Source organism: Corella eumyota, chromosome 2 (assembly GCF_963082875.1).
Source record: "Corella eumyota chromosome 2, kaCorEumy4.1, whole genome shotgun sequence".
NCBI classification, from domain to species: domain Eukaryota; kingdom Metazoa; phylum Chordata; class Ascidiacea; order Phlebobranchia; family Corellidae; genus Corella; species Corella eumyota.
In genome coordinates, this window is record NC_137491.1 from 11495424 (window position 1) to 11519925 (window position 24502).

The 24502-nt window shown below is 30.7% G+C and overlaps 5 protein-coding genes across 6 annotated transcripts; 2 read left to right on the forward strand and 3 right to left on the reverse strand.

Annotated features, from left to right (window-relative positions):
- Nucleotides 1-283: 283 nt before the first annotated feature.
- LOC145743029 (serine/threonine-protein phosphatase 2A catalytic subunit beta isoform) lies at nt 284-3790 on the reverse strand. Its single transcript, XM_082560890.1, has 7 exons — nt 3531-3790; nt 2839-3048; nt 2116-2289; nt 1738-1827; nt 1421-1582; nt 999-1117; nt 284-678 (listed from the first exon to the last, which is right to left on the reverse strand). The coding sequence occupies exons 1-7, from the start codon at nt 3645-3647 to the stop codon at nt 606-608; spliced, it is 945 nt and encodes a 314-aa protein (XP_082417016.1). The 5' UTR covers nt 3648-3790; the 3' UTR covers nt 284-605.
- A 535-nt stretch (nt 3791-4325) lies between these two features.
- On the forward strand, nt 4326-7794 carry LOC145743028 (small ribosomal subunit protein RACK1-like). Its single transcript, XM_082560888.1, has 7 exons — nt 4326-4553; nt 4750-4921; nt 5468-5615; nt 6210-6305; nt 6509-6653; nt 7160-7380; nt 7695-7794. Exons 1-7 carry the CDS (start codon nt 4442-4444, stop codon nt 7767-7769), a joined length of 969 nt encoding a protein of 322 aa, XP_082417014.1. The 5' UTR covers nt 4326-4441; the 3' UTR covers nt 7770-7794.
- LOC145743027 (EF-hand calcium-binding domain-containing protein 6-like) lies at nt 7759-14820 on the reverse strand. Of its 2 annotated transcripts, XM_082560886.1 has the most exons (18): nt 14283-14820; nt 14092-14121; nt 13696-13790; nt 13369-13547; nt 13140-13281; nt 12722-12894; nt 12420-12574; nt 12034-12179; nt 11681-11877; nt 11245-11532; nt 10880-10966; nt 10560-10697; nt 10097-10219; nt 9810-9930; nt 9388-9560; nt 8860-9031; nt 8665-8773; nt 7759-8409 (listed from the first exon to the last, which is right to left on the reverse strand). In XM_082560886.1, exons 1-18 carry the CDS (start codon nt 14584-14586, stop codon nt 8279-8281), a joined length of 2763 nt encoding a protein of 920 aa, XP_082417012.1. In that variant the 5' UTR covers nt 14587-14820; the 3' UTR covers nt 7759-8278. The 2 variants fall into 2 exon arrangements, with proteins under 2 accessions (XP_082417012.1, XP_082417013.1); XM_082560887.1 differs by lacking the exon at nt 14092-14121 and having other exon boundaries at nt 14283-14819.
- Nucleotides 14821-16631: 1811 nt separating this feature from the next.
- LOC145742841 (cysteine-rich secretory protein 2-like) lies at nt 16632-19676 on the forward strand. Its single transcript, XM_082560663.1, has 10 exons — nt 16632-16719; nt 16827-16943; nt 17218-17315; nt 17506-17653; nt 17866-17975; nt 18156-18271; nt 18493-18588; nt 18685-18817; nt 18975-19104; nt 19175-19676. Exons 1-10 carry the CDS (start codon nt 16672-16674, stop codon nt 19298-19300), a joined length of 1122 nt encoding a protein of 373 aa, XP_082416789.1. The 5' UTR covers nt 16632-16671; the 3' UTR covers nt 19301-19676.
- Nucleotides 19589-23320, reverse strand: LOC145742839 (beta-1,4-N-acetylgalactosaminyltransferase bre-4-like). The gene is made up of 7 exons (XM_082560662.1): nt 22368-23320; nt 21599-21779; nt 21369-21466; nt 21175-21294; nt 20880-21019; nt 20344-20429; nt 19589-19900 (listed from the first exon to the last, which is right to left on the reverse strand). Exons 1-7 carry the CDS (start codon nt 22810-22812, stop codon nt 19726-19728), a joined length of 1245 nt encoding a protein of 414 aa, XP_082416788.1. The 5' UTR covers nt 22813-23320; the 3' UTR covers nt 19589-19725.
- Nucleotides 23321-24502: the final 1182 nt, after the last annotated feature.

The following is a 24502-nucleotide window of genomic DNA, read 5'->3' on the forward strand; positions in this document are numbered from 1 at the left end:
CAATTTAAATTTATTTTTAAGATTATTTATTTATAAGGCTGACCTCATCGTCTAAACAGGGCTTTGTTATCCTAACCCAGTCTTTTAAGTTGCCTTTGGAAGATTATAATCATTATTATCACCCCATGCCTAAAACTAACGGCCGTATGTTGCTTAGTCAAGAGTTGCCCCTACAGCACCCTGTCTGGTTTTATACAATTAATCTCAAAATTCTGATTTAAAATATTGAACTTATTACATAGTGACTTGTATATATTTTCATAAAAAAACTTATGTTCACACATACAAAGGAATTACTTTTGTATTTAATAAAATGTGACAAATTATAAGGAAACATCCAGGCAAAAAATAAACTGAACTTCGTTACAAAGCGAAATTTTTTACTGAAATAAAACAGATTTTACCTAGCTAAATTTATTTAAATCAAAACTTGATTAAAACGAGGGTTTTTTTGTGTTAAAATGGACTACATTAAAAATTGGTGTACGGGCCTTTTTACAACAGAAAAAGTATACAACAATGCTATTGAATAAAATAATAAGCCAATCTATAGAACAACAGAATACGCGGTGATGCAACATCCGGATGCTACAGTGAAAGGGGTCCTAGAGGAAATAGTCTGGGGTTCTGCGTGTAACATGGGGTTCACCTCGGCGGGGTGCCGGGTCAAATTGCAAGCTAAAAAAAGTTAAGGGGTTAATTATATGAACTTTAATAACCCAACCTAACTAAAAATGCATTAAAATGAAGGATCATAAAAACATAAACTACAGCCTTTGTTCCCTAGGTATTGTTACAGAAACGGCTTACTCCTAAATTTTTATTTTAAAATTTCACAACATCTTAAATTACTAAAAACGAATGGTCAGCATAAAAAGTAATTTTTTCTAAAATAGTTGAAACTTTAAAATCCCAGTTCACAAAATTTTACTTTTAGTTTTTTTTTAATATTGCTTGTTATTTTTAAACTTAGTTTATTATTATTTTTTAATACTCACAATGAATATCTTAAAGTGTCATCTAATTCCATCAAAGCAGCTTGGTTTCCACATCTATAACAATAATTAGGAGCACTAAAGATTGTCACTACATTTCGGTCATGGCACCAGTTATAACCCTGTAAAAAAATGTGACTTCAACATAAAAGTAATTTACCAAATAATAGCTTAGTTTATACAAGCAGTTTAAATTTATTTTGAAAATGGTTAAGAAGGAGTAATATTTTACAAAAAAGGTCATATAGCGAAATCTAGCATTTAAATAAATGGTAATTCTGGGTGGTAAATGGTAAATCCTTAACTATTATTTTAAAATTGCAGTAAAGGGTAATCCTATTTAAGAAGATTAATAATTTTCCAAATAAAGGGAAGGCCATAAAAATTTGCATTATGTAATCTATTTATTTATAAAACCAACTTACCTCCATAACAAGTTGATGAGCACGAGAAATCAAAGTTAAATTGTTATGGTGATTAAAAGTCTCCGAGATATCTTGCCCGAAAGTGTACCCAGCCCCACGAGGGGAGATTCCCCAACCGCCCCGGTCGTCTGGATCAGACCAAAGAAGGTCACACATCGGCCCCTAAATTTTTTTAATAAATTATACAAATAAAAGGAAAATTTTCAAATTATACAAAAAAAAAAAAATTAATTTCGTTTAAAATAAAATTTAATTCACCAACATTTTACACATTTTTCAATAAAAAATTATTTAAATTTTTATCTCTATATACTGACCTCATGTGGTACTTCTTGCAGGCGGTCAAGGGCTCGAATGTGATCCAGAGTATCAATTGAAGGTGACAGACCACCGTGAAGACAAAAGATCTAGAATTGCGCAATAAAGTTGTAATACGTTAAACATATTTACTTTGGTTAATGATTGATTTAATGCACAATAAAATGAGCAAATAGGTAAAGTAAATAATTATTTTAAAATAACTTTTTGACATGTAGCAATGTAATTGTAACTTTTAATAAATACCCTTTACCAAACATTGTTATAGGAAATTAAGTTAATATTATTTAAAAATGCCATTCAACAAAAAATAGACTTTAAAACACTGTAAATAATATAACACAAATTAAAAAGAAAAATACATGCAATTCAGTCACCTGACTATCAACTAGCGCAGTCAGTGGCAAGAAGTCAAACAGATCGGTGAAATATTTCCACACATTCGCATTTCCGTATTTTCTAAGACATTCATCATAGAATCCATAAACTTGGGTGATCTGTCGGGATTCGTGGTTACCTCTTAAAATTGTAATCCTATGTGGGTACCGAACCTAGAAATAAGTTAAATCAGTATTATGACTTTTAAAACATTGTCCAGCAAAAATTTCAATATATAAAAAAAATTTCTTATGAAAAAATCCTAATAAAATTTAAAAATGTAGGTATTTTAACTATTTACATATTTATTTATTATGTATAGCCTCATTTATAACTAAAGTGCAATTTAAGGTATGGTAAACTGTTGCCTTATCCAAATTTAGATCTAAGGAGAAATGGTCATGTAATTGTTGGCTTAAATTAGTTTTCGCAGACTACAGAAATTTGACTTCAGGTGTTTTAAAAAAATATTTTATTATTTAAAAAAACCACTTTCATTTAAAAAGGGAATGGTATTGTTAAATTATTTCTATATACACAAATAAATACAGTCACCTTTTTTACCCAACTTTTAAAGAAATAATATGTAAAATAAAAAAATTGCAAAATCAAATAAGACTATTAAAGTTCTTAAGCTATTTATTGAAAATAACAAATAAAACTAGTAAACTCTTTGTTATGCAACACTAGGTAAAGCAACCATCTATATACATTTAATTTACCTTCAAAGATACAAGCAAAGTTACAGTTTCCACGGAGTAATATCCTCTGTCTACATAATCACCCATAAACAAGTAATTAGTATCTGGAGACTTTCCTCCTATTCGAAACAACTCCATGAGATCGTGAAACTGGCCATGTACATCGCCACAAACTGTGACCGGACATTTTACTTCCTGGACATTGGATTCACCTTGCAGTATTTCTCTCGCCTATATCAAAAAAAAAATTATTTACTGATAATTTATAAGATACATACGGTGTCAGGTGATTAAGCAAACTACAACATAAATGTAAGAATTTATAAATATTTTATATATATCAATAAACGAAAGACATTTTTTAGATTAAAAACTTAAAAAATGATTATTAATAAACCAGTTTAAACAGTTATTAACCATTTGTTTATAGTAAGTTCACAGTAAAACATTTGATTTATGTATTTTGTCAAACTATAAGCTTACAGTAACATTATAAAATATAATACTTGACAAATTTTATAGTTTTAAAATATCTTATTAGGCCATAATTTTTAATTATTACTTTTTGTAGTAGAACCATTTAATAGGTAAATATTCACAATGTGAACATTAAATACCTAAATAGCTTAGTACTACACATATACGTCAATACACGTCATACAGAGTAATCACATTACAAAAAAAAACAGATCAATAATATGTCAAATACCAACCTTATCACACACAGTTTTAACTTGACTCTCCGTTAATTGTTTACATTCGAATAATTGTTCAATCCATTCATCTAAATCTTTGCTAGTTGGGGGTTGAATTATGGAACCTTCGTCCATCTTGTATAAATTTAATTTACCAACTAAAGTGAACAAAACAGATTTAAAATTTAAATATTAAACCAATTTTTTAAATTTAACGAAACGATCTTACATTTACGATGTGTTATAAAATGGGCTTTAACACAGTTTTGTGATATTTGGCATAAACGATATATCTTAAAACAACTAACTAGCGTGTCGCAATTTAACTGTAACCATGGATTATTTTCTCCACAAAAACGACAAAATTTCAAGGGATCGGCAAATAAAAAAGACAAAAAAGGTAATTTATTTTCACATTTATTGGAACGCTACTCGTAGTTATTTTTTACATAGACATCTAGAAAATTACTATAGGTTGCCCGTTCAAAGTAATTTATTTTTTAATTTTAGTTGTTTTATATTGAAATTCCATATTTAATTATAAATTATTTTGTTTTAAACAAATTCGATAAAATAAGCTATAATTTTTTTATAAAAATGCTAGTTTCTAAATCACAATGTCTTTGCAAAGCTCTTAAAATTTAAAGTTTTGATTTAAAAAAATAAACAAACTTGACTAAATGTTTTACTTTAACTTAACAAAATATTTGTATTAATTATTATTTGTCTTTTAATTTCTAAGTTGACGATATATGATTTTTATAACATTTCCACGTGGTGGCGAATTCATGCTGAGCTGTAATGTAATGTATATCCCAACAGCGAAATTTCTTTTTCCATCGCATCTGTTTTGGTAGCTATGGAATAGTGATAGTGTGTATTATATCAATTTTAATCGCGTTATTGCCGGGTTTATTTAATTTAAAATCATGGCCACTGAACAGATGACATTAAGGGGGACCTTAGTTGGTCACAAGGGATGGGTTACTAAGATAGCTACCACACCAGCCCTTCCAGAAATGATTTTATCTGCTTCCAGAGGTTTGAACTTTTTTATAAGATAACGTTAGTTGCCGCACAAATATATGTTTTTAAGTAACTTAAAGATTAATAAGAAAGAAGATTTTATTTACATAACAGTTATTTAACTATTCGTTTGAAGAATTTTTTGTTTTAGACATGATTAGTTGTTAGTTTTAAATATTCAAATTATTAAAACATTTTTATACTATTTTAGACAAATCTCTTATTGTTTGGAAGTTGACCAGAGATGAAAACACTTACGGAGTTTCGAACCGACGTCTTAAAGGACATTCCCACTTTGTATCAGATGTTGTGATCTCTTCTGATGCTCAGTTTGCTCTTTCCGGATCATGGGATGGTGATCTTCGTTTATGGAACCTTCAACAGTAAGTTTGTTGTTCACCAGTTGTTTGTTTTACGTGATATCATGTTTTGTTTTTTATTTAAATAAATTGTTATAAATTTAAAACCATGGCACAACTTGTTACAACACAATTTTATCCTTTATTGTATTGCATGGACAATGTGCCTGTTTTTTTTAATTTTTTTGTGACTTGGAATGATGTTTTACACGTTAGACTTCTGAAAACATTTTGAAGAAGCTTTATTGACTGACCAAATCACACTAAACAAAAACTTTTATTTAAAACTTTATATACATGTGTGTCAATTTATTTCAACTTATTTTTTACATAGTTGATAACGTTACTGACAGAATTATAAATCGTAAAATAACTATCTTGATCATAAAAGATAATGTAGGCAGTTTTTGCTTATGTTACTAAAAATCATTTGACAGAATAGACATCTCAGTTAAAACCACAAAAATTTTGGGTCAAATGTTTTAGTAAAGTAGTTCTTGGTGATATGGCAGCATGGCAATAATCTATTTTAACAGATAGTTAACAAAAACTATGGTTGATTATTTTTAGGGGAATTACCACCAAGCGATTTTGTGGCCACACCAAAGATGTCATGTCAGTTGCATTCTCGGGAGATAATCGTCAGATTATTTCTTCATCTCGTGATGGAACCATCAAGTTGTGGAACACCCTGGGACAATGCAAATACACAATCTTGGTAATCAATTTAATTTAATATATATAAAATTTAATTTAATTTAGGGGTGCCAAAAAATAGTAAAATCTTCGCTAAAAAATACCGTTTTGAGGTGCCCATATTAGGTTTAACTTGACTTTAAATAGTCTTAAATTTAATATTTGCAAAAATATCAAACTACTTAAGTCTTTAATCAAGGGGAAGAACAATTATTAACAATTATTAGGTAGTATAAAGCAACAGAGGACCCTTGTTTGGTATACAACATGGAAGAAGAATATGCCGTTTTTGTGACATTTCAAAGAAACTTGGCATCATTTCAAGAATTTATTATGGGGTTTACATGGAAAAACTATAAATTTTACACCTAAAATGCAACATGTTGCAAATATTCTAGGGGCGCCACATATATTTGGCACTTATTGAAATTATAAACGGGGTGCATGCACCCCCAGGATCGACGCCAGTGTATATATATATATAAATATATTAAATTTTTATATTTTGTTACTAATATTATTTGGAGTAGCTGGATTTGTATTTTAATGTTATATTGAATGCATTAAAAAAATTAGTATATAATTGTTTTTAATTTTTTTTAAATTGTTAATATAGGAAGACAACCACACAGACTGGGTATCTTGTGTTCAATTCTCACCAAACCCAAACACTCCAATTATTGTGTCATGTGGTTGGGACAAAGTTGTTAAGGTAGTTTTTTTTAGTAACTTTTAAATTTTGTAAGAAAGAAATGTTATTAGGTTTATTGGTGGAATAATTTTGATTATTGATTCAAGTTGAAAAATGCTGATCCTGTTTATAAATTGCTTTTTTTGTATATTAGTTGCCTTTTGTGTATTATTTGCACCTACATATATTTAAAATGTAAATTCACATTTGTTATCGTGTTAAAGGTTTGGAATTTAACAAACTGTAAACTGAAGACCAACCATTATGGACACACTGCATTCATCAACTCTGTAACTGTTTCACCAGATGGCTCACTTTGTGCTTCAGGTGGAAAAGATGGACAGGCGATGCTGTGGGATCTAAGTGAAGGTGGGGTTTTTAATGTTTGTTTAGAGCAGAGGTTCTTAACCTTTTTTGTCTTGTTTACCCCTTGCCGAATAAAAAGGGTAAAACTTACCCTCATTCTCTTGGTGGCCTCTTGTATGGAAATGTAAAGCATCCTTTTTTGTTTTGTTTACCACAGCAAATATCAGAAAAGGTTTTTTTAAGTTGCCAAAAACACGATTGTTCTTAATGGGCTTCTGTGAAAAACAAAGTCTACTGAAATGTCCTAGATAACTATGCTATATGATTCAGTAAATCTCTCCTTTTGGTAGGTAAAATTTACCCCAAGAGGCTAAATTTACCCCCAGTTAAGAACCTCTGGTTTAGAGCAATACCTGTTATTATTTTTTATTTAATAGTATTCATATGTTAATGTTGGGTTTGATTACTTTAATAAATTATTTGGAAAGTTTTTATTTTGTTTGAATTTTAATGTGTAGTCTTTAACAGTTATTGTTAACTAATGCAATATATTTACCATTAAATTTAAGGCAAACATTTGTACACCTTAACCAACGGTGAATCGGAGATCCATGCTTTGGCCTTTTCACCCAATCGTTACTGGTTGTGTGCCGCATGTGGTCCAACGATCAAGATTTGGGATTTGGAAGGTAAATCATTACTGGACGAACTTAAACCGGAGCTTATTAACTTGAACAGCAAAGCTGGACAGCCAGAGTGCTTGTCCCTTGCTTGGTCCCCAGATGGGCAGGTATGTCATTGTGGTTTTACAAATATATATATAAGCTTTGCAGTCTATTTTAACTGAAAGCATTTTTATGAATATATTTTTTTCAAATACGTTAATGTTAAAAAAAAAACAAAAAACAAATTGGCATTGGTAATATTATTGGTTAATAAATTATGTATTAATTAAACTTTTTTGTAAGTTTTGAAGTAAATAATAAACATTGATTTGTTGCAAAGAAATTTTATTACAAAACGTAAAACTAAAAGCCAAACAATATTGACCACCAATTTGCAATAATGACCAACGTTTAACATATAAAATATTTCTATTTTTAGACTCTCTTTGCTGGTTATACTGATAACTTGATCAGAGTTTGGCAAGTTTCTATTCTTGCCAGTCAATCGGCTTAAATAAATAAGTTTAAAAAAACTACAATTTGTACAATTTTCTTAAAAAAGGCAAATTGCTAGGAAAAAACAGAAAGGTAGATTATTAGATTTTGTAGAAAGGATTGTAACTAGTTGTTAAACAAAATAATGCCTAAGTAAAATATTTTGTGAAATTAAGACAAATTTTATGAGCATTTAAAAAAAAAAATTTATGTATGGTTTTGCTACTTTTAAACTTAAAATTTGTAATAATGACACACAGCACGACAAAGGTAACTTAACAATACAGTAACAAAAACATTTTTGGCCCTTACAGTAAGCAGTGAACCGTTTTAAATAGTAGTCTATACCAAACCTATATAAGTGTAAATAATGATACTACGTATATACAAAAACGGGTAAGTGAAGTAGTAATCTCAAAAGGGATCATCATAAACATTTAGGTTTACAATGCAAATAAATAGGATTCTTAGTTGGTGGGTTTTGCCTTTATATTTTTGGCACTTTTTTACAAATGTAAAATTTTCGTATTAAACCATCGAATTTCTTGAGGTGGTTCTGCTGACGTTATCTTGCAAAAACTTCTTGTAGTTAAGTTTTCCTGACATTTTTTGATCATACTTCGATAGAACATGGTAAACTTCATCCTCGTCTAAAATAACTAAAAAAAGAAAGCAACCGTTTAGAGCTTGGCCCAATATTTTTACCGCTATTTATTTATAAATGTTCGAAGGTTAACTGCTTAGGATCAAGCTGGATTACTTCCCCAAACCCACTAGTAGGTGTACAGTGCCTTAACTATTGGGATACACTGACGATTTTCTAATCTTTCTTGTGCAAACTACGGCAGATTTTACGCTGCTGATGCGTTCTGAGCCGACTTTAAAAAAGTTTTAATAATATTGCAATGATTTACCGTTACAAAGTTTAAGAACGCTTCTAAATTCAGGTAAAGTAAGCATTCCATCAGATGAGACGTCCATCTTTTTAAAAGCTCTTCTTAAATTTCTCCAGTCGCCAGATAGCTACAAATTAGAAAGATTTATGTTAAACATGTATTTCACTGAGTATGTGGATTTGTTTTGAACGAATAAGCTTATCGTTTTTTAACCTGTTGCTTAAGTTTTGAGGTAACAGCCTCCAATCCTTTAGCGGGTTTCATTGAGATATCACCACCAGGTAATTGTGCTTGAGGATGTGTTAATATCGTGTTCATGTTGTTACCGTCTTTCCAAAGCTGACGACGTTGTGCAAACGGTCGCAAAAATTCGACGTAAGAAACTCTGCATAATAGACAAATATTGTTTAACAATTTGATACAAAAGAGAAAGAACAGACTATAAAACAAACTAATAGTCTTAGACCTAGACCATTTGGATTTTTTTGTCCGTGTATTACCATATAAACAGGAATTCCATTATGTGTATTATTTAACAGTAAACATAAAAAACATGAATTCCTTGACTACGTTATCCTACAGAGATTGCGCAATTTAGTAAAAATGAGAAAAAGGTCAGTTCAAACGACTTATTTCTGGTAAGAAATGATTTTTTTGAACAACACGATTTGTCTTTTTTTTTATAAAGCCCCTATATTTGATTTCACCTTAATTTAATTTGTTTGCGAATTAAAATATTACCTTCCGTCATGACTGGTTTCAAATTTCGTGGCGATCATTTCTGTCTCGCTATTGGTCAAGTTAATACACAGCTCCATCAGTACATCACGAAATTCTTCACGTGACACAAATCCTGTGTGATATGGATCCATTTCTACAAATTCGCGCCTTAAATCCTCCCATAAGTAATCAACCTATAACAGAATGCATGTTAATAAAATAAAAATCCATGCTAAAATTGTGTCAAGCTAAATATAATAACCTACAATAAAATCGTCCTTGGCACCCCTGCCTTTATAGCTTCCTTAATATCTTACTAGATGTTTAAGCCCAAAATGACATGTAACATAATCTTTAAAATGATATGGTTTGTGAACATTAAAAAAAATGTCATAACTAACACTGTATTTTAGTTAAAGCAAGTATTTATGTGGGACACCAACCTTTGCTCTGAGATTGTCTTCAAGCATATCTGCAGCACAGTTAAGCTTTCTAGATCGAATCATAAAATCATTGTCGCCTCGCTGAGGTGGTGCAATTTTGGCATTCGGAAAAGCTGCTGATCTGTAGAATATTGAATTATTGTTTTTGTTATTATATGACAACAAGGGAAATCTTTAAAGACTTAGGTAGTGCAAGCTATTGATTGTAATTTAATATTATTGTGATTTAATATATTCAAAGTATATGCAACAAATAACAGTTTTAGTTTGTTTTTATGTAAACTTACTTGAGTGAGTATCCATAATGTCGAACAAATTGCAAGAAACTAAGTGTTCGGTTCTTGTTTATTATAAAAGTTTCCCAAAGTTTTCTGATCTCACCTCTTGTCATAGCTGGTGTAATGTTCATCCTAACAAGAGTATATATATATTTTTTTGTATATATCTTTATCCTCGATGTGGGAAAGTCGAATGCGCGACTTAAACATAGAGTAACATCACTTCGACCCAGTCTCGAGTTGCCTGTGGCAGTTTGGATATTATAGATTATAATTGCCCGATAATTATGCTGCTGATTAAGTGCTGGCTCAGCAGGAGTTAATACCGTTTATAGCGCCTTACTCAAGGACGCTACAGCATGAGATCAGTGGGGATTGAACCCACGACCTCATGGTGGTGTAGGAAGTGTTCTTATCACTACACCACGCTGCCGGTCTTTACAACATTGTCATGTCTATAAAACTTATTAACCTGCTTAGTAACTCAAACATCATTTCTTGAGTCAATCTTCCGCTATTAAATTCGTCCAAATCTCTGAATTCGGTTTCTAATTTGGCCATGTCGTTTCTTACAATGTTTCTCATAATATTATGCATGTCTTCCAACGTTCTTAAACAAATAAAAACTTTTTTAATGTTCTTAATTATTTATTAAAGTATCTCAAGAGGTTAAAATCCCTAAACAAAAGCTCATTATTTAAAAAATATTTTTAAAATAATATATTAAAATTATTAAGAAACCATAAATTTTTATTTTATTTACCACTTATATTTACATATATTTAAACAAACCTGGGAGCAGCTGCCTTTTTGATCTTAGTGACGTCATTATTAGTTGCAGCCACAGATTTTGCGTCCCAAAGACTCTTCGCTCCTTTCCTGTACATTTAAAAAATACTTAACAATTGTATAACAATTTTGATTTTATTGTCGCTATTCATTACAAAATAAATACTGATACGGTTTTAGATATAAAAAGAGATTCTGTTATGGTGTTAATTACAAAATAAACTATACTTGAGTTTAAATTACAAAAGGGAATTTATTTGTCCACTTATTACGCCACGAAGTTAACTCAAATTTACACTCTAAAGCAATCTATGGCACAACTTAAACCAAAGATCGTTTGTTGAATATTAAAAAAATTTCTAACTTACTTGGTGTCAAACTGTGCCATGAATTCTGGATATTTGACTCTGCCTTCCTCGTCCAGCGGCACTTGTTCAATAAACCATTCAAACTCCAGGTCGTCCATTTCCAGTTGAAATCTACTTTCGATAGCCGCCCTGAATTCTTGTTGAGAAATCACATCTTGGTGATGCTTGTCAATCTTATGAAACATACCCAAAAGTGCCAGGAAATCGGATTGGAAAAGCGTCATCATTTTTGCTTCGACAGCAGTGACGGTTGATTTTGGAGATGATGCACGAGGATCGCGATTAAACCTATCAGCAAGGATACCAAAGTGAAAAAGTCTTTAAATATGCCAAGTATATAAAGAATATGTTTTTATTTTACTAGAACAAAGACAAGAAAGACGATTTAAAGTTTCAAGAAATGTTTTTAGGTTGTATTGAAATTAATAGTATTTACCTATGTTTTGGGTTTGACAAAATATTATGTGCAATCCCTGTTTCACTTCTATCTTGAAACTTGTTAAGAAAATCGACGTAAGAAATTTCTCCGCTTTCTTTCAAGCCACATCTGGCTAAAAACATGTTCAACGAAGAATCCTCTCGAAGAAACAATTCGAACTGGGAGAGAACTCGACGAAATACTTCACGAGAAACCTTTAAAGAAAAATATCGTTTAACAGAAAGTATTCACTGATTGTTTAATGAAAAACTCGACCATACCTCAAAGCATGTAATTGCATTTTAGTCTTTAAATTTAAACGATATGTTAAGGAAACTTTACAAGTAAGAAAAATGTTTCAAAATTCTGACCTTTCCAGTTTTGTTGACATCTCCCTTCTTAAACTCCTGCTTCATGGCCTTAAATCCTTCTCTGAACTTATTTTTCAACCAACATTCAATGTCAATGGAAACTCGCCTTTCTGCTTCGCTTGGTTTCAGTGATCTACCAGTAGATGCTTAACAAAAAGGAATAACTGAAATAAAGCCTTAATATAAAAAGAATAAAAAAAAATTAAAACCGTAATTTTAAAATATTTTTTGTGGAGAATATTAGTGCAACTTTAAAACCGTTAACATTAACTTATTGTATTTATTTAAATAAAATATATAAATATTGCTTAATAAGACTGCATGTCATAGCAGGAGCACATTTTAGGTGCCGTAAAGTATAATAAGTAAACATATAAAAGTATTACGGGCAGAACGAAAGTTAATCTTTGATCTGACTTCCTCGTCTTCCGGGAGTTGGGGTGCCAACTCACGCGCAGGAGTTCTTGATTCACGAAACTCAATTCCAAGTTTCTTCAACAAATTTTCAGCCTTGACGATACCAATGCCAGTTGCATCGTACCTTAATTAAAATGATTAAACTTAATTTTTTAAAAAGTATAGAAAAATATTTTCGTAACCATATTCCATTCCATATGTAAAAGGTCGAATTGCATATATGCTTCGTTTATCTCTGAACAAAAGAAGAAAAAATTCTATAAAGACTTACTTTTTCCACAGTTTGTTGAACTCATCATCCTCCATGTAAAAGCCCAGTTGGTTCAGAACGTTTCGAAACTCGGCGGCCATAATACGACCTGAACCACCAGGGTTCATCTGAGGAACCAAATCAGCCAAATCCAAGAATCTTTGTTTTGCTCTTTCCTTTAATTGTGCATGGACCTATACGTAAAAAGCAAATATAAGAAATAGGATCTTGAAGTGCGGTAAATAATGATAAATTTGATATAAGTTAAACAAATATTTTTGTATTTGCTTGGTGATGAAATAAGAAGTGTGCTGTTTACTTAGCGCTATATTCGATTTAAATGGCGGTTAAATAAATCTGAATACCTTTTTAAACTCAAGTTGTACTTAATCTTAAAATCAACTACAAAGAAAAACTAATTAGATTTAAAAAACTTTACCTGGGTCGCATTCATATTAGCACGATCGGTCTGACTGCGAGCAATTGGATCCAACCACTTTGGATATTCTGATGATACACTCTCGCGAAATTGAACATAAAATTCTTCAAACTTAATTACAGTTTGATCACTTAAATGCAATCTAAAAAAAATTAATAGTTAACAAAAAGTATAACTTTACCATTTTTTGGGAAAACTGCTTTAAAAAAAATTAAAATTAGAAACTTACCGTTTTAAGATGAGATAAAATTGCTTTGATGTGATCACGCGACCAAGAAACGAGGTCAAAATATGCATAAGAGCTTCCTTGGTCACATTTCCTTTACCTTCGGGGTCATTATTTTTGAAAGCTTGTCGTACAGAAAAAAATCCACCAGTTTTTATTTTGTTTCGCAGAGCAGTTTCAAGCTATTATATAAATGTAAAATATTTCGCGTATTATGTTATTTTACGCAATTTCCTAATTCAAAATTTGCAAAAAATAATCATATTAGTCGAGGTGTTAAACAATAATTCATATCTTCAAGAGGCTAAGTAATTTTACATGTTACCCTACCTCATCAATTTCCAATCTAGTTTGGGTCCCTGGTCGTGACATTGTCGACATGGCACTTGCTCTTGAGTCAGCACGACTAAGTACTGCCCTGTTACCTATACGTAAAAAATATTCAATTGAAAACTTATTTAAAGTTTGTATTTTTAACAATCATAAAGGGAAGAATGATAGTTTTAACAACTCTAAAAACTATTGTTAAAAAATTAGGTAATTTCGACATCTTTTTTGGATGTCCAAATCGGTAGTTGCTAAAGTGTTAATAAACTATATTTATTAACTTAATAATGTTAACATGTATAACAATTTATGCCTATACAATGTCGATATGGTATAGTGGTATCAAATCATGCACAAATCTACAACGTGTTATATCTATGGACATTACATTTATCTTACCATATTTGCTCGATCCTAGTTTATTATTTTCTGGATAACGAAACATTGCATTTAAATTAAAACATAATTATTAACTATACAAATTGGCTGTTTTCTTATTTTTTAAACAGTTATTTACAAATTATTAAAAAACAAATGCCAATAAGTTACAATACTTGTTCAATCCATTTCTAAGAGTTTAAAGGACCTACCAAACACTGGCAGAGTCGGTTTTTTAGGATCCGAAGAATGGACGACTTCCACACCTTCCGGGATGACCTCTATTGGCATCTTGGGGTCAAGATCTTTGCGCTTGGGACTCATCACCCCTGCTCTACTCGATACCCGGTAAGATTTTTCTCCTGCAAAATCATTGCTGCGATTACTAGCCCTACTTACTCCTCGAATTGAGATTTTTTCCGGGTTTTGTAATCTTGATAGCGGATGCTCGATTCTAGGCAGCACCCCTGTTCTGCTTTGATGTGTACTTGGTCTGCTTACCGCCATATGAGACATAACTAAGCTTTACCAAACTAAAGCCCCTATATATAATAATACATTGAATCAACATTTACTTTAAAGATAAGTACAGTACAGCAATTGTCAGATAGGTCATTACATAAACCGTAATGCGATTTGGTGCATTTTTGCCTGCTCATACCCCTTTTCTATTAATCGTATACATAAATAATCTAACCACTTGTACTTTAATTCGGCTACTAATCTATTTCAATCGATCTTGTAGCGCGATAACACGTCCGTATATCTGAAAACCTTTAGTGGCCAGGCATACTTAGTTACTATGGTGATACATTTCACAATGGCACTCCACTATTGTTACGTCATATTGTTTTTTCTTTCATCGCACAAAGAATGATATCGATACAACAATCAGAGGACCGAAGCGCAGGGTTAGAAAATAAATAAAAATTTTTTAATTAATAAACGCGTGGTAAAATTACTTTAAACAATTTATACATAAATATTTAAATGCACAAGTCTTGTTTTATTTGCAAACCTATTTAAATTAACGCAATTATGTTGTATTTAAACTTGTATAAATTTTAACAATTTTTCGATCTTGCGCGAAACTGATTTATTATTAACTGTAAAACAAATATAAAAATGAGAATCGATTGTCGCCAATAATCAGAAATCAGTGCCTGATCAAACAAAACAGTTACCTACACTGTTAATTAAAACCTTAAAATTTAAATAATTTTTTCTTTTAATTAATCTTACATTCAATCTTTTTAAAACACCTTAAGCCAGTGGGGATTATGACACAATATATATTTTGCAATTATAGAAATATTTTTTGACTTAGTTTTTATGTTTATTCGTCATCAAAGTGTTTATTATAACAACTGTTTAAAGTACAATTTATAATAAAGAAATCCCCAAAAATATATTGGTGCTGTTACAATAATATTATTTATAAACCCTAGATAAAAGTAATGGCGTTTAATTTTATTTACAGAATCAACAAATAGGAAATTTAATTCTATTCGGGGGCGTGTTACTAATACATTTAAACTACACTAATGGTTAAAATACCTTTTAAATTTAAATACCTTGATTAATAAATAATGTTATGCATAAAAACAAGGTTTTATAATTTTAGTTTAATAAATTAAAAAAATTATTGAATTTATTATATTATTTTTAATATGATTTAAGTTTAATTTTAATTTTACGAAGGCTCACCTAAACTAAAAATCGGTTATGCCTAAATAAAACAATTTTTTTGCAATTCCGATCTTTTTTTAAATTAGTGAATCAATAAAAAATTTTTACGATAAAACATTTCCGTATCACCTTAAGGTGATAGGTTTTATATTTTTTATTGGGTAGGGGTGTGATATTGTAGCGTGTATGAGCTACCCGTAAATGCCCGGCTCAAGGGCGAATAGTGTGGCAATGGTGCGGCTCAAACCCGAAACCTTAGTATTAACAATTTTCTTAAATTTACAAATCTATGTAAAGTTATCAATATTGCCAAATTTTTTTTTTTATCAATGGTTTTAATGCGCAATATTTCTTGGGCTGCGACCATAAAATGCCCAAATATGTTTCATTGATGACTTTAAAAAAATGACTAAAATTATTGGTTTACTACATTTAAAAAAATTGTTCATCTATAAAAGGCCGTTTTATTATTGTCAATTTAATCCTTAATTCTCTAAAAACTATGATTAGCAATAACCAAAAAATTCAGTCTGGCGTGATTTGCGTCTGCAAGTAAGGAGAAATTTCCCAATTTGCGAACCTGACATTTTATAAAAAAAAAAGAATGTATGATTTCCTTTTTCCTGTACTGTATTGACTCGATGCGTCATGACTTCATTTTCTTAACGTTTACAGAATATTGGGCTAATTCTATAAGTCATCAGCGCTTGTGCTTATATAATGGATGTATTAGTTTTATATTGTTTAAGTTTACATTAGTTTGGTTTATGCTTTAATACAGACAACAGAGTTATTTTTATATAGTTACATTAAGCTTAATTTAAGAGATTTTAGTGGTGTCATTAAATATGTTTTATATTTATAACAATTTTAGGTAAAAGTTTGTCTTTTTTATTTAGGTAAAATAGGTAAATGTATTACAGAATTTTTGCACTTCTAGTAGTTCTAATTTTACAAAACGTAAGTTAAGTTGTTTTGTTTTCATATATATATATACTGCAACGAAACCATAACTAACGTTATACGTAACAGAATAGTGTACAGAAATATTGTTTGTTGTTATGTAGGTAAAACATGGAAGTTCGACTCATGAGATCCCATTAAAACCTTCTGATATGAAACAAATAGTTGATAAACACAACACACTTCGAGCATCAGTGGGTTCATCAAACATGCTGTATATGGTGAGGGAAACTTTTGTACTTGTTTATATTCACACATATTAATAGTAATATTTTTAATAACTGGTTTAAACGATCTCTTATTAGTTTTATATGCAAAAAGTAATATTGTTTTATATGGCTAAAATTGTTTTTGCTATACCTACAAAGTGTTAAATATTTTTGGGGTAAAAATTTGACACTTTACATATTGAAAATTTTAATGTTATTGTTAAAAATGCAACTTTGTTTTAAATGCCTTTTAAATGATTTTTAAAATCTTATCTTGCTTTTATAGACGTGGGACGATGAACTAGCGACAATGTCTCGAAATTATGCCAAAAAGTGCCAATTTTCCCACAATACAGGGGGAGACCATAGCAAGTTCAAAAATAGGTAATATGCAAGCTATTAGTTTAAAAATATTTTATAATCCTGTGTAAGTATTTAAATCTTATATTACGTAACAAAATACATTTTCGCTTAACTTGTTTTGTATATGTTTGCCTATAGGCTATGTAATTTTTGTTATTCATCGAATAGCCAGCTATTTAATAGCAAAACTTATCTGTTTATGTTTTTTTAGTATTGGAGAAAATATTTATGTTGCTCGAAAAGAAGTTGGTACTTTTAATGCGAATGCAGCAATTCAGTTATGGTTTGATGAAAAAACAGATTTTGATTACAACACAAAAGAATGTAAACCCGGAAAGAAATGTGGACATTATACCCAAGTAAGAATTCAAATGGTTAAAACTTGACTTTATTTAATATTTTTTCAATTATTTGTTTTATTAATATGACATTAATTTTTTAAGGTTGCTATAGGTACGTGTGTTAGCTATCTGATAAACGCCAAGTTTTAAAGGAAATATGTGGCATAGGTTAGGTTTGAATCAGAAATCTTTTGGTCTAAATATAGCTTCATATTTTTGTTTTTTTGCAGGTGGTTTGGGCGAGTTCCTACAAAATCGGATGTGGTGTGGTGATGTGTGATTACGTAAAAGTTTTTAATCAACCAAATTCTTTATTATTTGTTTGCAATTATGCACCAGCGTGAGTTTGTTTTATAATTACTTTTTTATACAACCAAAGCTTAAATTGTGGTTATTGGTATATTGTTTGAGTTATATATTGTATTTTTTTTTATATGACGTAGTCCAGTTGTCTTTTAATTTGTAGTAATTTAAAACTTCAATTGCTTTTGATTTGATATTGTATTGACAATATTTCCAGTGGGAACGTTTACACATACGGAAACGATGGTAAAACCGTCATGAAGACTCCTTTTTTAAAAGGTTATAAATGCAGTAAATGTGAGAAAAATGATGTATGCAAAATGGGGCTGTGTGGTAAATACCTATTTAACAATTTTACTTTATTTAAAAACATTTTTTTCTAAGCATATCTGCAAAAGTTTTTTTATTTTATGAATTTTTTCTTTTTTTTTGAATATATATTTGTTGCGAAGGATTAGCTCGATAGATGTTGCGAAGGATTAGCTCGACAATTATTTGCAATCTTTATTTAAAACAAATAACCCATGTCAACCTTTTTAAAATTTGTTTAACAGCTAATTCAAAACGAGACACGGTCATTCCAACTCCACCAGTAACTAATGATATTGATGTAAGTAGTGATGCTAAGTACGAGGAATGCGCTTCAACAGGTACAAACAAAATTTCAGTTGAAAAGATAATGTCTTTGGCAACAAATATTTTTTAATACCTCAAATATAATTTAAAAACCGGAAATATATATTTAGTGAAAGGTTTAACAGCAGCTGTGGTCCTACTTTCAATTGGTTTTGTGACTTTATTGGCATACACTTTGTATAGGGAGAGAGTTCGTTTAAGTTTAAAACTGCAAGTACTTAAAGTAAAGCACAACCAATTCAGGTGATTTTTTCCTTTAAATTTTGTAGTCGTGTATAATGGTTATCTTATATTTAAAAAAACGTGATCAGTCTGGTAACTGATTTAATAATTCCAATGCAGGTATTTTACTAAATTGTTTCAGAAATTAGTTATTTGATTTTTATTTGTTGTATTACAGCAATCAAAACACACCATTGGGCTCAAGATTAAACACTCCGCGAACCTCAATTGCTGGAAACGATAGAAATATTATCCACAACTTTATCAACTCAAACAAACTAGATGTCCCGAAAGCACCGAATAACAAAGTAACTTGTCTTAAAAGCAATTCATAAAAGGAAATAAATTGTACCAATCTATTTAACATTTTTGTTACAGAATTTGAGTCACGTGGCTTATCAAACTGGATCTCTTAGCGCGCCTAATTCACCCATGCGTAACAGCAGAGTTTCTCCACCAAACTATCATCCTAAACCACCCCGACGACCTCCTCCACCACGTTAGATTTACACCATTTGTATTCTTGTAACGTTAAACGTATTCTTCTATCTATTATTAATAAATTCAAAGAATTTTGCGCGCTGTGCAATCTTTATTTCCATTTTTCTTTCTTATAATTGGGGCTCTTGATAACCATCTCTTGCACATTGCCGTTTAACTCTAAATAAGCTTAAAAGTATTTTGCTGTTTGCACATCAAATGCAACAAGTCAAAACTCAATAACTAAGAAATTAACAGCATTTGTAAATATTTCACTTTTATATTTTCTTTTTTCATCGTTATTTTTTTATTTTCAAGTCCTTAAAATTTAAAACCAGTTTGTACGAATATATAATAGTTTATTGGTTTATAGCACATAAAAAAGTAACAATAATATCAACATTGCATATAATAATTATTTGTATACTGCAAAGAGCTTAATTTTTAATTTAAACGGTCCAAACTTTTAGTCTTGTATGGGAAACTGACTTCACAGGCACCATAGTTGTGTGAACAGAATTTATTCCATCTTGCTCTTGTCTCTCGATAGCTTTATCCAGCAATTTGAAACGAAACTCGTTAAGGTTGTTTTTGGTGTCTCGACCGTGTTTGACCATTTTAAATCTACAAGTGTCAAATAAACGATGTATACTGGTAATAATTGCCCGCAAAAAGTTACCGCGGATTACAAATGGCAGTTTTTTTCATTAAAAAATGAAAATCAATTCTAAAATGAGAACTTTTCTTGTTATATTTAAGAGCAGTCATGGCATCAAAATGCGGGCCGAAACGTTTCGGGTTCGAGCTACACCAATGCCACACTATTCGCCCTTGAGCCCCGCGTTTACGAATAGCTTAACTTTTCACTCTTTCCTCGATAAATAAACAGAAATCGATCAAAAAAAAGAAAAAAAAATTTTTGGACGCGCTACCCTGATAAAAATATGGAAACCTGTTTGTTTAAGAAAAAAAGGAAAAAAATAATTATTGCGACAGTTTGAAAGTCGAGTATAAAAATTTCACATATGTCTTATTAGTCATTAGGTAGGTAATTTTGTAAGTCTAACCTTGTGTAGTTCATTGGTGACCTCCATATATCGTAACCTTTGCGCAATATTCGGAAATGCATATCATCATCTTCCCCTCCCCAGCCCTGTGTTAAAATAACAGGATTAAACTAATCTGTTTAACCAATAAATAAAGCATTCACATAAGGTATTTACATTTTTAGGTTTTAATAGAAACAAGTTAGATAGTAGTCTATTAAAAAATAACTGTTGAAGAGAATACATAAACGCTTAAGAACACAAAGATTTATTTTTATTTTTTTTACACATCAGTAACTGAGACGATGCAGCGCTGTAAAAAAACATAAAGAATTTTTGCGGTTGTTTTTTTTTGTTAAAAAAAATAATTGCAAAAAAATTTCAACCGTAAATTTGACACCAATTTTTAAGGTTGAACTATGCCCTAGTTTTTTAACACTTTTTTAAACTTGTTGGCACAGTCACTATGTCGGCAATGTAGTGAACGAAACTTGGTACTTTTTATAACCTACATAAAGAAAAAAAATATATATACAAGATTAACATATCAGTCTTACCGCGTATAGGTTGGAAAATCCATTTAAATCCTCAAATTGTTGCTTAGTGAAGCCGATAGCTGCTCCGACCGTAACACCGCAACAATGTTTGTAGTTATACTTGTCGATATAGGGCGCCACGTGAACTACCTCTTTGCCTCCTGCGCGAAAATAATTTTGATTTTATTGTACTGGTATAATGAATAAGCTTTTAATTAAAAAACAAAGAGTTAAGTAGCGCTATTTAACACATTGCGTTCAAATATTTTAATTAGCATTAATAAAGTCTTTGTAAAACAAAGTAATAAGATCTTACTTCTACATGTATATATTGCTCTGTCGTCTTCAGAAACAATATCTACGTCATGAAACACGTAACAATCGACATTGATAGGTAGTGATTTTGCATATATAAATCCAGTGTTCATTAATTGTCCTTAAAAGTATTTTATTAAAATATTTAGGTGGCATATATGTATTAAACTACTTTGGATATTGACTCTAGCGTACCTTTATTAAATGTGCTGTTATCAACTTGTTCAGCAACAATAATAATATAACAAAGTTGCTGATTTTGTAAAATCTTGTGAGTGTAGTGTAGAAAAAACCTAAAAACAAAGATTGGTTTACTGGAAATACCGAAAAAATCAAATTACTGTTATTGTATATACACGTTGGCAAGCCGCCTAATTTAAATACAAAAATGTTCGTGAATTCCGAAAAGTTTCACGAAAAATAACCTTAAATGTTCTTCTCTGTCCCTAAAAGGTACAATTATAGCAGTGGTGCCCCGACATCTACAATTTGATGGACCAGGATAATATCCACCTCTTTCAACAATCGTATGATACTCGAGCGCAATTTCCTCTAACGTAGGAGGCCAATTCCAAAATATACCGTTGTCAAAAACTTCGCCATTATCTGTAAATGTGAAAATTATTTTTAGATTAAAATTTTTTGGGCATCCTTTTTGGTGATGATTGAACAAAACAAAATAAAAAAATGTCAAGTTCATTAACAAAGTTTAAAACATGTCAAAATAATTAAATCTTTACTTTTATAGTACCCAATAGCTGAGGGTTATTAAATCTTTTATGATGCCTATAATACAAGGATTTTATAGTCCCTTTAGTGTAATGGTTAAACTACATGTCTAATAACTGTATTATTTGAATAATACAGTGACGTGCTAAATTAAAATAAAGCATTGTCATGATATATCAATATAATGTGTTGAAAAGTTTGTTTTGCTTTGTAGTCATAAATAAAACGCGGTGATTCAACTTTGCCCACGTCAAAACTAATGCAAAACAGACTTAGCCGACAAAAATTTTCTTTTAACTTGGATTAACTACCGGAAAATTTCTAAAATCGTTACTTTAGTAACTCATAATATCTATTTTAAAAGAAAAAATTTAATTATGCGTAAAAGAAATTTCTTAAAGAGTAAGTTACTTTTCGTTAGCGCTTCGTCACAAACAATTAATTTATATAATTATTTTCACTTACTTTCAATATCGATATTATGTTTTCCGACCAATAATGGGGATTGAATAGGACATATCTTACTATCATTATAATCTACGCCCAGTGTTTGGTTTACCCAGGGACTGTCAAAGCTTAATCCGTTTTCGTTTTTATCTAATTCCACTACAGCTACTTTTAATTTTTGAAATAATGTAGCAAAAAAGTGGGACGATAGTTTTACCTGACAATCAGGCAATGTCTTGTCTATTAAAATTGTAAAATTGGCTAATCGATTTTCTCTTACTGTAGATATCAGTTCGTCATTTGACATTAAAACAGTTAATTTTTCCATACATTGTTCTTTCGACGGTTTATTTCTAATATGTAGAAAAGTTTTCTTGTATTGATATCCGTATATAAGTATTCCCAAACAAACTAAACTTGTTAAAGTAAATAAACAAGTGCGCCATAACACTCTGTTACTCATATCGAAACTAGGAAAACAAAAATTCTAAAAATCTGATTCTTTAATAAATTATATCACGCTAGGTTAACCAACCAAAGGATTTAATTCACGCCTTTTTCTGTGGGAGTTCCTTTAGAACTGGACTTAGATAAACAAAGGAGCGTCATGGTATGGAATTGGGACAATACAAATTTCTGTATAGCATTCTCGTTTTATTTAACTTGCGTAAGTTTTTATTTGATTATTTTACTTAAACAGAGCTTAAATTAAAAACTAGATTTAATATAACAAATCTAAAATATAACCACTGTCAACCTAAAATGCTATTAATTAAACAGTTTCGCTGGCAAACTGTCACCTATTTATGTATATAATATCTTCTTGCGTGTTTTTTCTCTCCCACAAAGCTAGATTTTTGGCACCAGGAACGAAAACTAATCCCAGTGTGAACGACAAAGTTGGGTTTTGCACAAGGTTTTACAACGGGTAAAATGAGCCGTTTCCATGCCTGGTTTTGGGTAAAAAAAAAACAGGGTGAACGCTTAAGTTATAAAAACATACTAGTTCTAAGTATAAACAAAAAAAAATTTAAAAACGCCTTGTTGCTGTTGTAAATGTAACTCACTTTTTAAATTTTATAAAACTTGTAAAAAATTGGCTGGTTAGAACAAAAAATTTTCCCATTTTTGTTAATTTTTGCTCAAGAGCGCTACAACATGTAAAATAGACTCGCGATGCCATCCGTTTACGTCTATTTCAACATTAACGACAGCATTTACTTTTTTTTTTAATATTTTAACAGTTTGGCTATTCTACGTATAAAAAAGTTTTGCTGGACTAATAATATAAACCTTACTTTATACCAGCAGTAGAAGTAAAAGCGTAAGAACAGTTAGTAGGTGTTTTAATAGCGTCTTTATCCCCGCATATATTTGCACATAATGAATCTTTTGAGCGTATATACATATATATTTTAAATTACTCCCGCAGTGTTTTATATCGGGGCCACATTTACTAGTTAAATCCCGCGTTTAATACCGACCGCCTTTTTTGAAACTTTCCTTGAGTAATGTGCAAACGATGGGTCGACTGAAAATGAGGGAATGGAAATTGAAGGAACGGAAAATGAAGGAACGGAATATGAAGGAACCGGAAAATGAAGGAACGGAAAATGAAGGAAACGGAAAATGAAGGAACCGGAAAATGAAGGAAAGCAAAAAAGGAGAGGGCGGAATCTTAAATACTAAAACGCGGAAATACCGTTGACTGTTTTTTTAGGATTACTGTCATTTATTCGAGAACTGATAAGCAATAATGAGTTAAAACGGAATTTCCGCGTTTTATTTTTTTAAGATTCCGCCTCTTCTTTTTTCACTTTCCTTCAATTTCCGTTCCTTCATTTTCCGGTTCCTTCATTTTCCGTTCTTTCATTTTCCGCTTCCTTCATTTTCCGTTCCTTCATTTTCCGGTTCCTTCATTTTCCGTTCCTTCATTTTCCGGTTTCTTCATTTTCGGTTCCTTCAATTTCCGTTTCTTCATTTTTCATTCTCTCAAATTTCGCGTCCCCCAAACGATGAATACTTCTGCCCCCAAATTTTATAAGCTAGTAACCTGTTCATGACTTTCGCGCGACCATGCCGTCTAGAAGCTTTTTTACTGGTATGGGGTAAATCGGAAACTACTCTATTTGCTCGTTTATTTGTATTCTTCA

Excerpts from the sequence above, each read along its gene's own strand:
- LOC145743029 (XM_082560890.1), bottom strand. The coding sequence starts at position 3,647 with ATGGACGAAGGTTCCATAATTCAACCCCCAACTAGCAAAGATTTAGAT. Across the intron at positions 1,118-1,420 it reads CTCATCAACTTGTTATGGAG|GGTTATAACTGGTGCCATGA; the intron begins GTAAGTTGGTTT and ends ATTTTTTTACAG. Across the intron at positions 679-998 it reads GACACTTTAAGATATTCATT|CTTGCAATTTGACCCGGCAC; the intron begins GTGAGTATTAAA and ends AACTTTTTTTAG.
- LOC145743028 (XM_082560888.1), top strand. The coding sequence starts at position 4,442 with ATGGCCACTGAACAGATGACATTAAGGGGGACCTTAGTTGGTCACAAG. Across the intron at positions 4,922-5,467 it reads CGTTTATGGAACCTTCAACA|GGGAATTACCACCAAGCGAT; the intron begins GTAAGTTTGTTG and ends GATTATTTTTAG. Across the intron at positions 6,654-7,159 it reads GCTGTGGGATCTAAGTGAAG|GCAAACATTTGTACACCTTA; the intron begins GTGGGGTTTTTA and ends ATTAAATTTAAG.
- LOC145743027 (XM_082560886.1), bottom strand. The coding sequence starts at position 14,586 with ATGTCTCATATGGCGGTAAGCAGACCAAGTACACATCAAAGCAGAACA. Across the intron at positions 11,878-12,033 it reads ATGTCAACAAAACTGGAAAG|GTTTCTCGTGAAGTATTTCG; the intron begins GTCAGAATTTTG and ends TTTTCTTTAAAG. Across the intron at positions 9,561-9,809 it reads AAGACAATCTCAGAGCAAAG|GTTGATTACTTATGGGAGGA; the intron begins GTTGGTGTCCCA and ends ATTCTGTTATAG.
- LOC145742841 (XM_082560663.1), top strand. The coding sequence starts at position 16,672 with ATGTATTACAGAATTTTTGCACTTCTAGTAGTTCTAATTTTACAAAAC. Across the intron at positions 16,944-17,217 it reads CATCAAACATGCTGTATATG|ACGTGGGACGATGAACTAGC; the intron begins GTGAGGGAAACT and ends TTGCTTTTATAG. Across the intron at positions 18,589-18,684 it reads CGAGGAATGCGCTTCAACAG|TGAAAGGTTTAACAGCAGCT; the intron begins GTACAAACAAAA and ends ATATATATTTAG.
- LOC145742839 (XM_082560662.1), bottom strand. The coding sequence starts at position 22,812 with ATGAGTAACAGAGTGTTATGGCGCACTTGTTTATTTACTTTAACAAGT. Across the intron at positions 21,020-21,174 it reads AGCAATATATACATGTAGAA|GAGGCAAAGAGGTAGTTCAC; the intron begins GTAAGATCTTAT and ends ATTTTCGCGCAG. Across the intron at positions 19,901-20,343 it reads TCACCAATGAACTACACAAG|ATTTAAAATGGTCAAACACG; the intron begins GTTAGACTTACA and ends TGACACTTGTAG.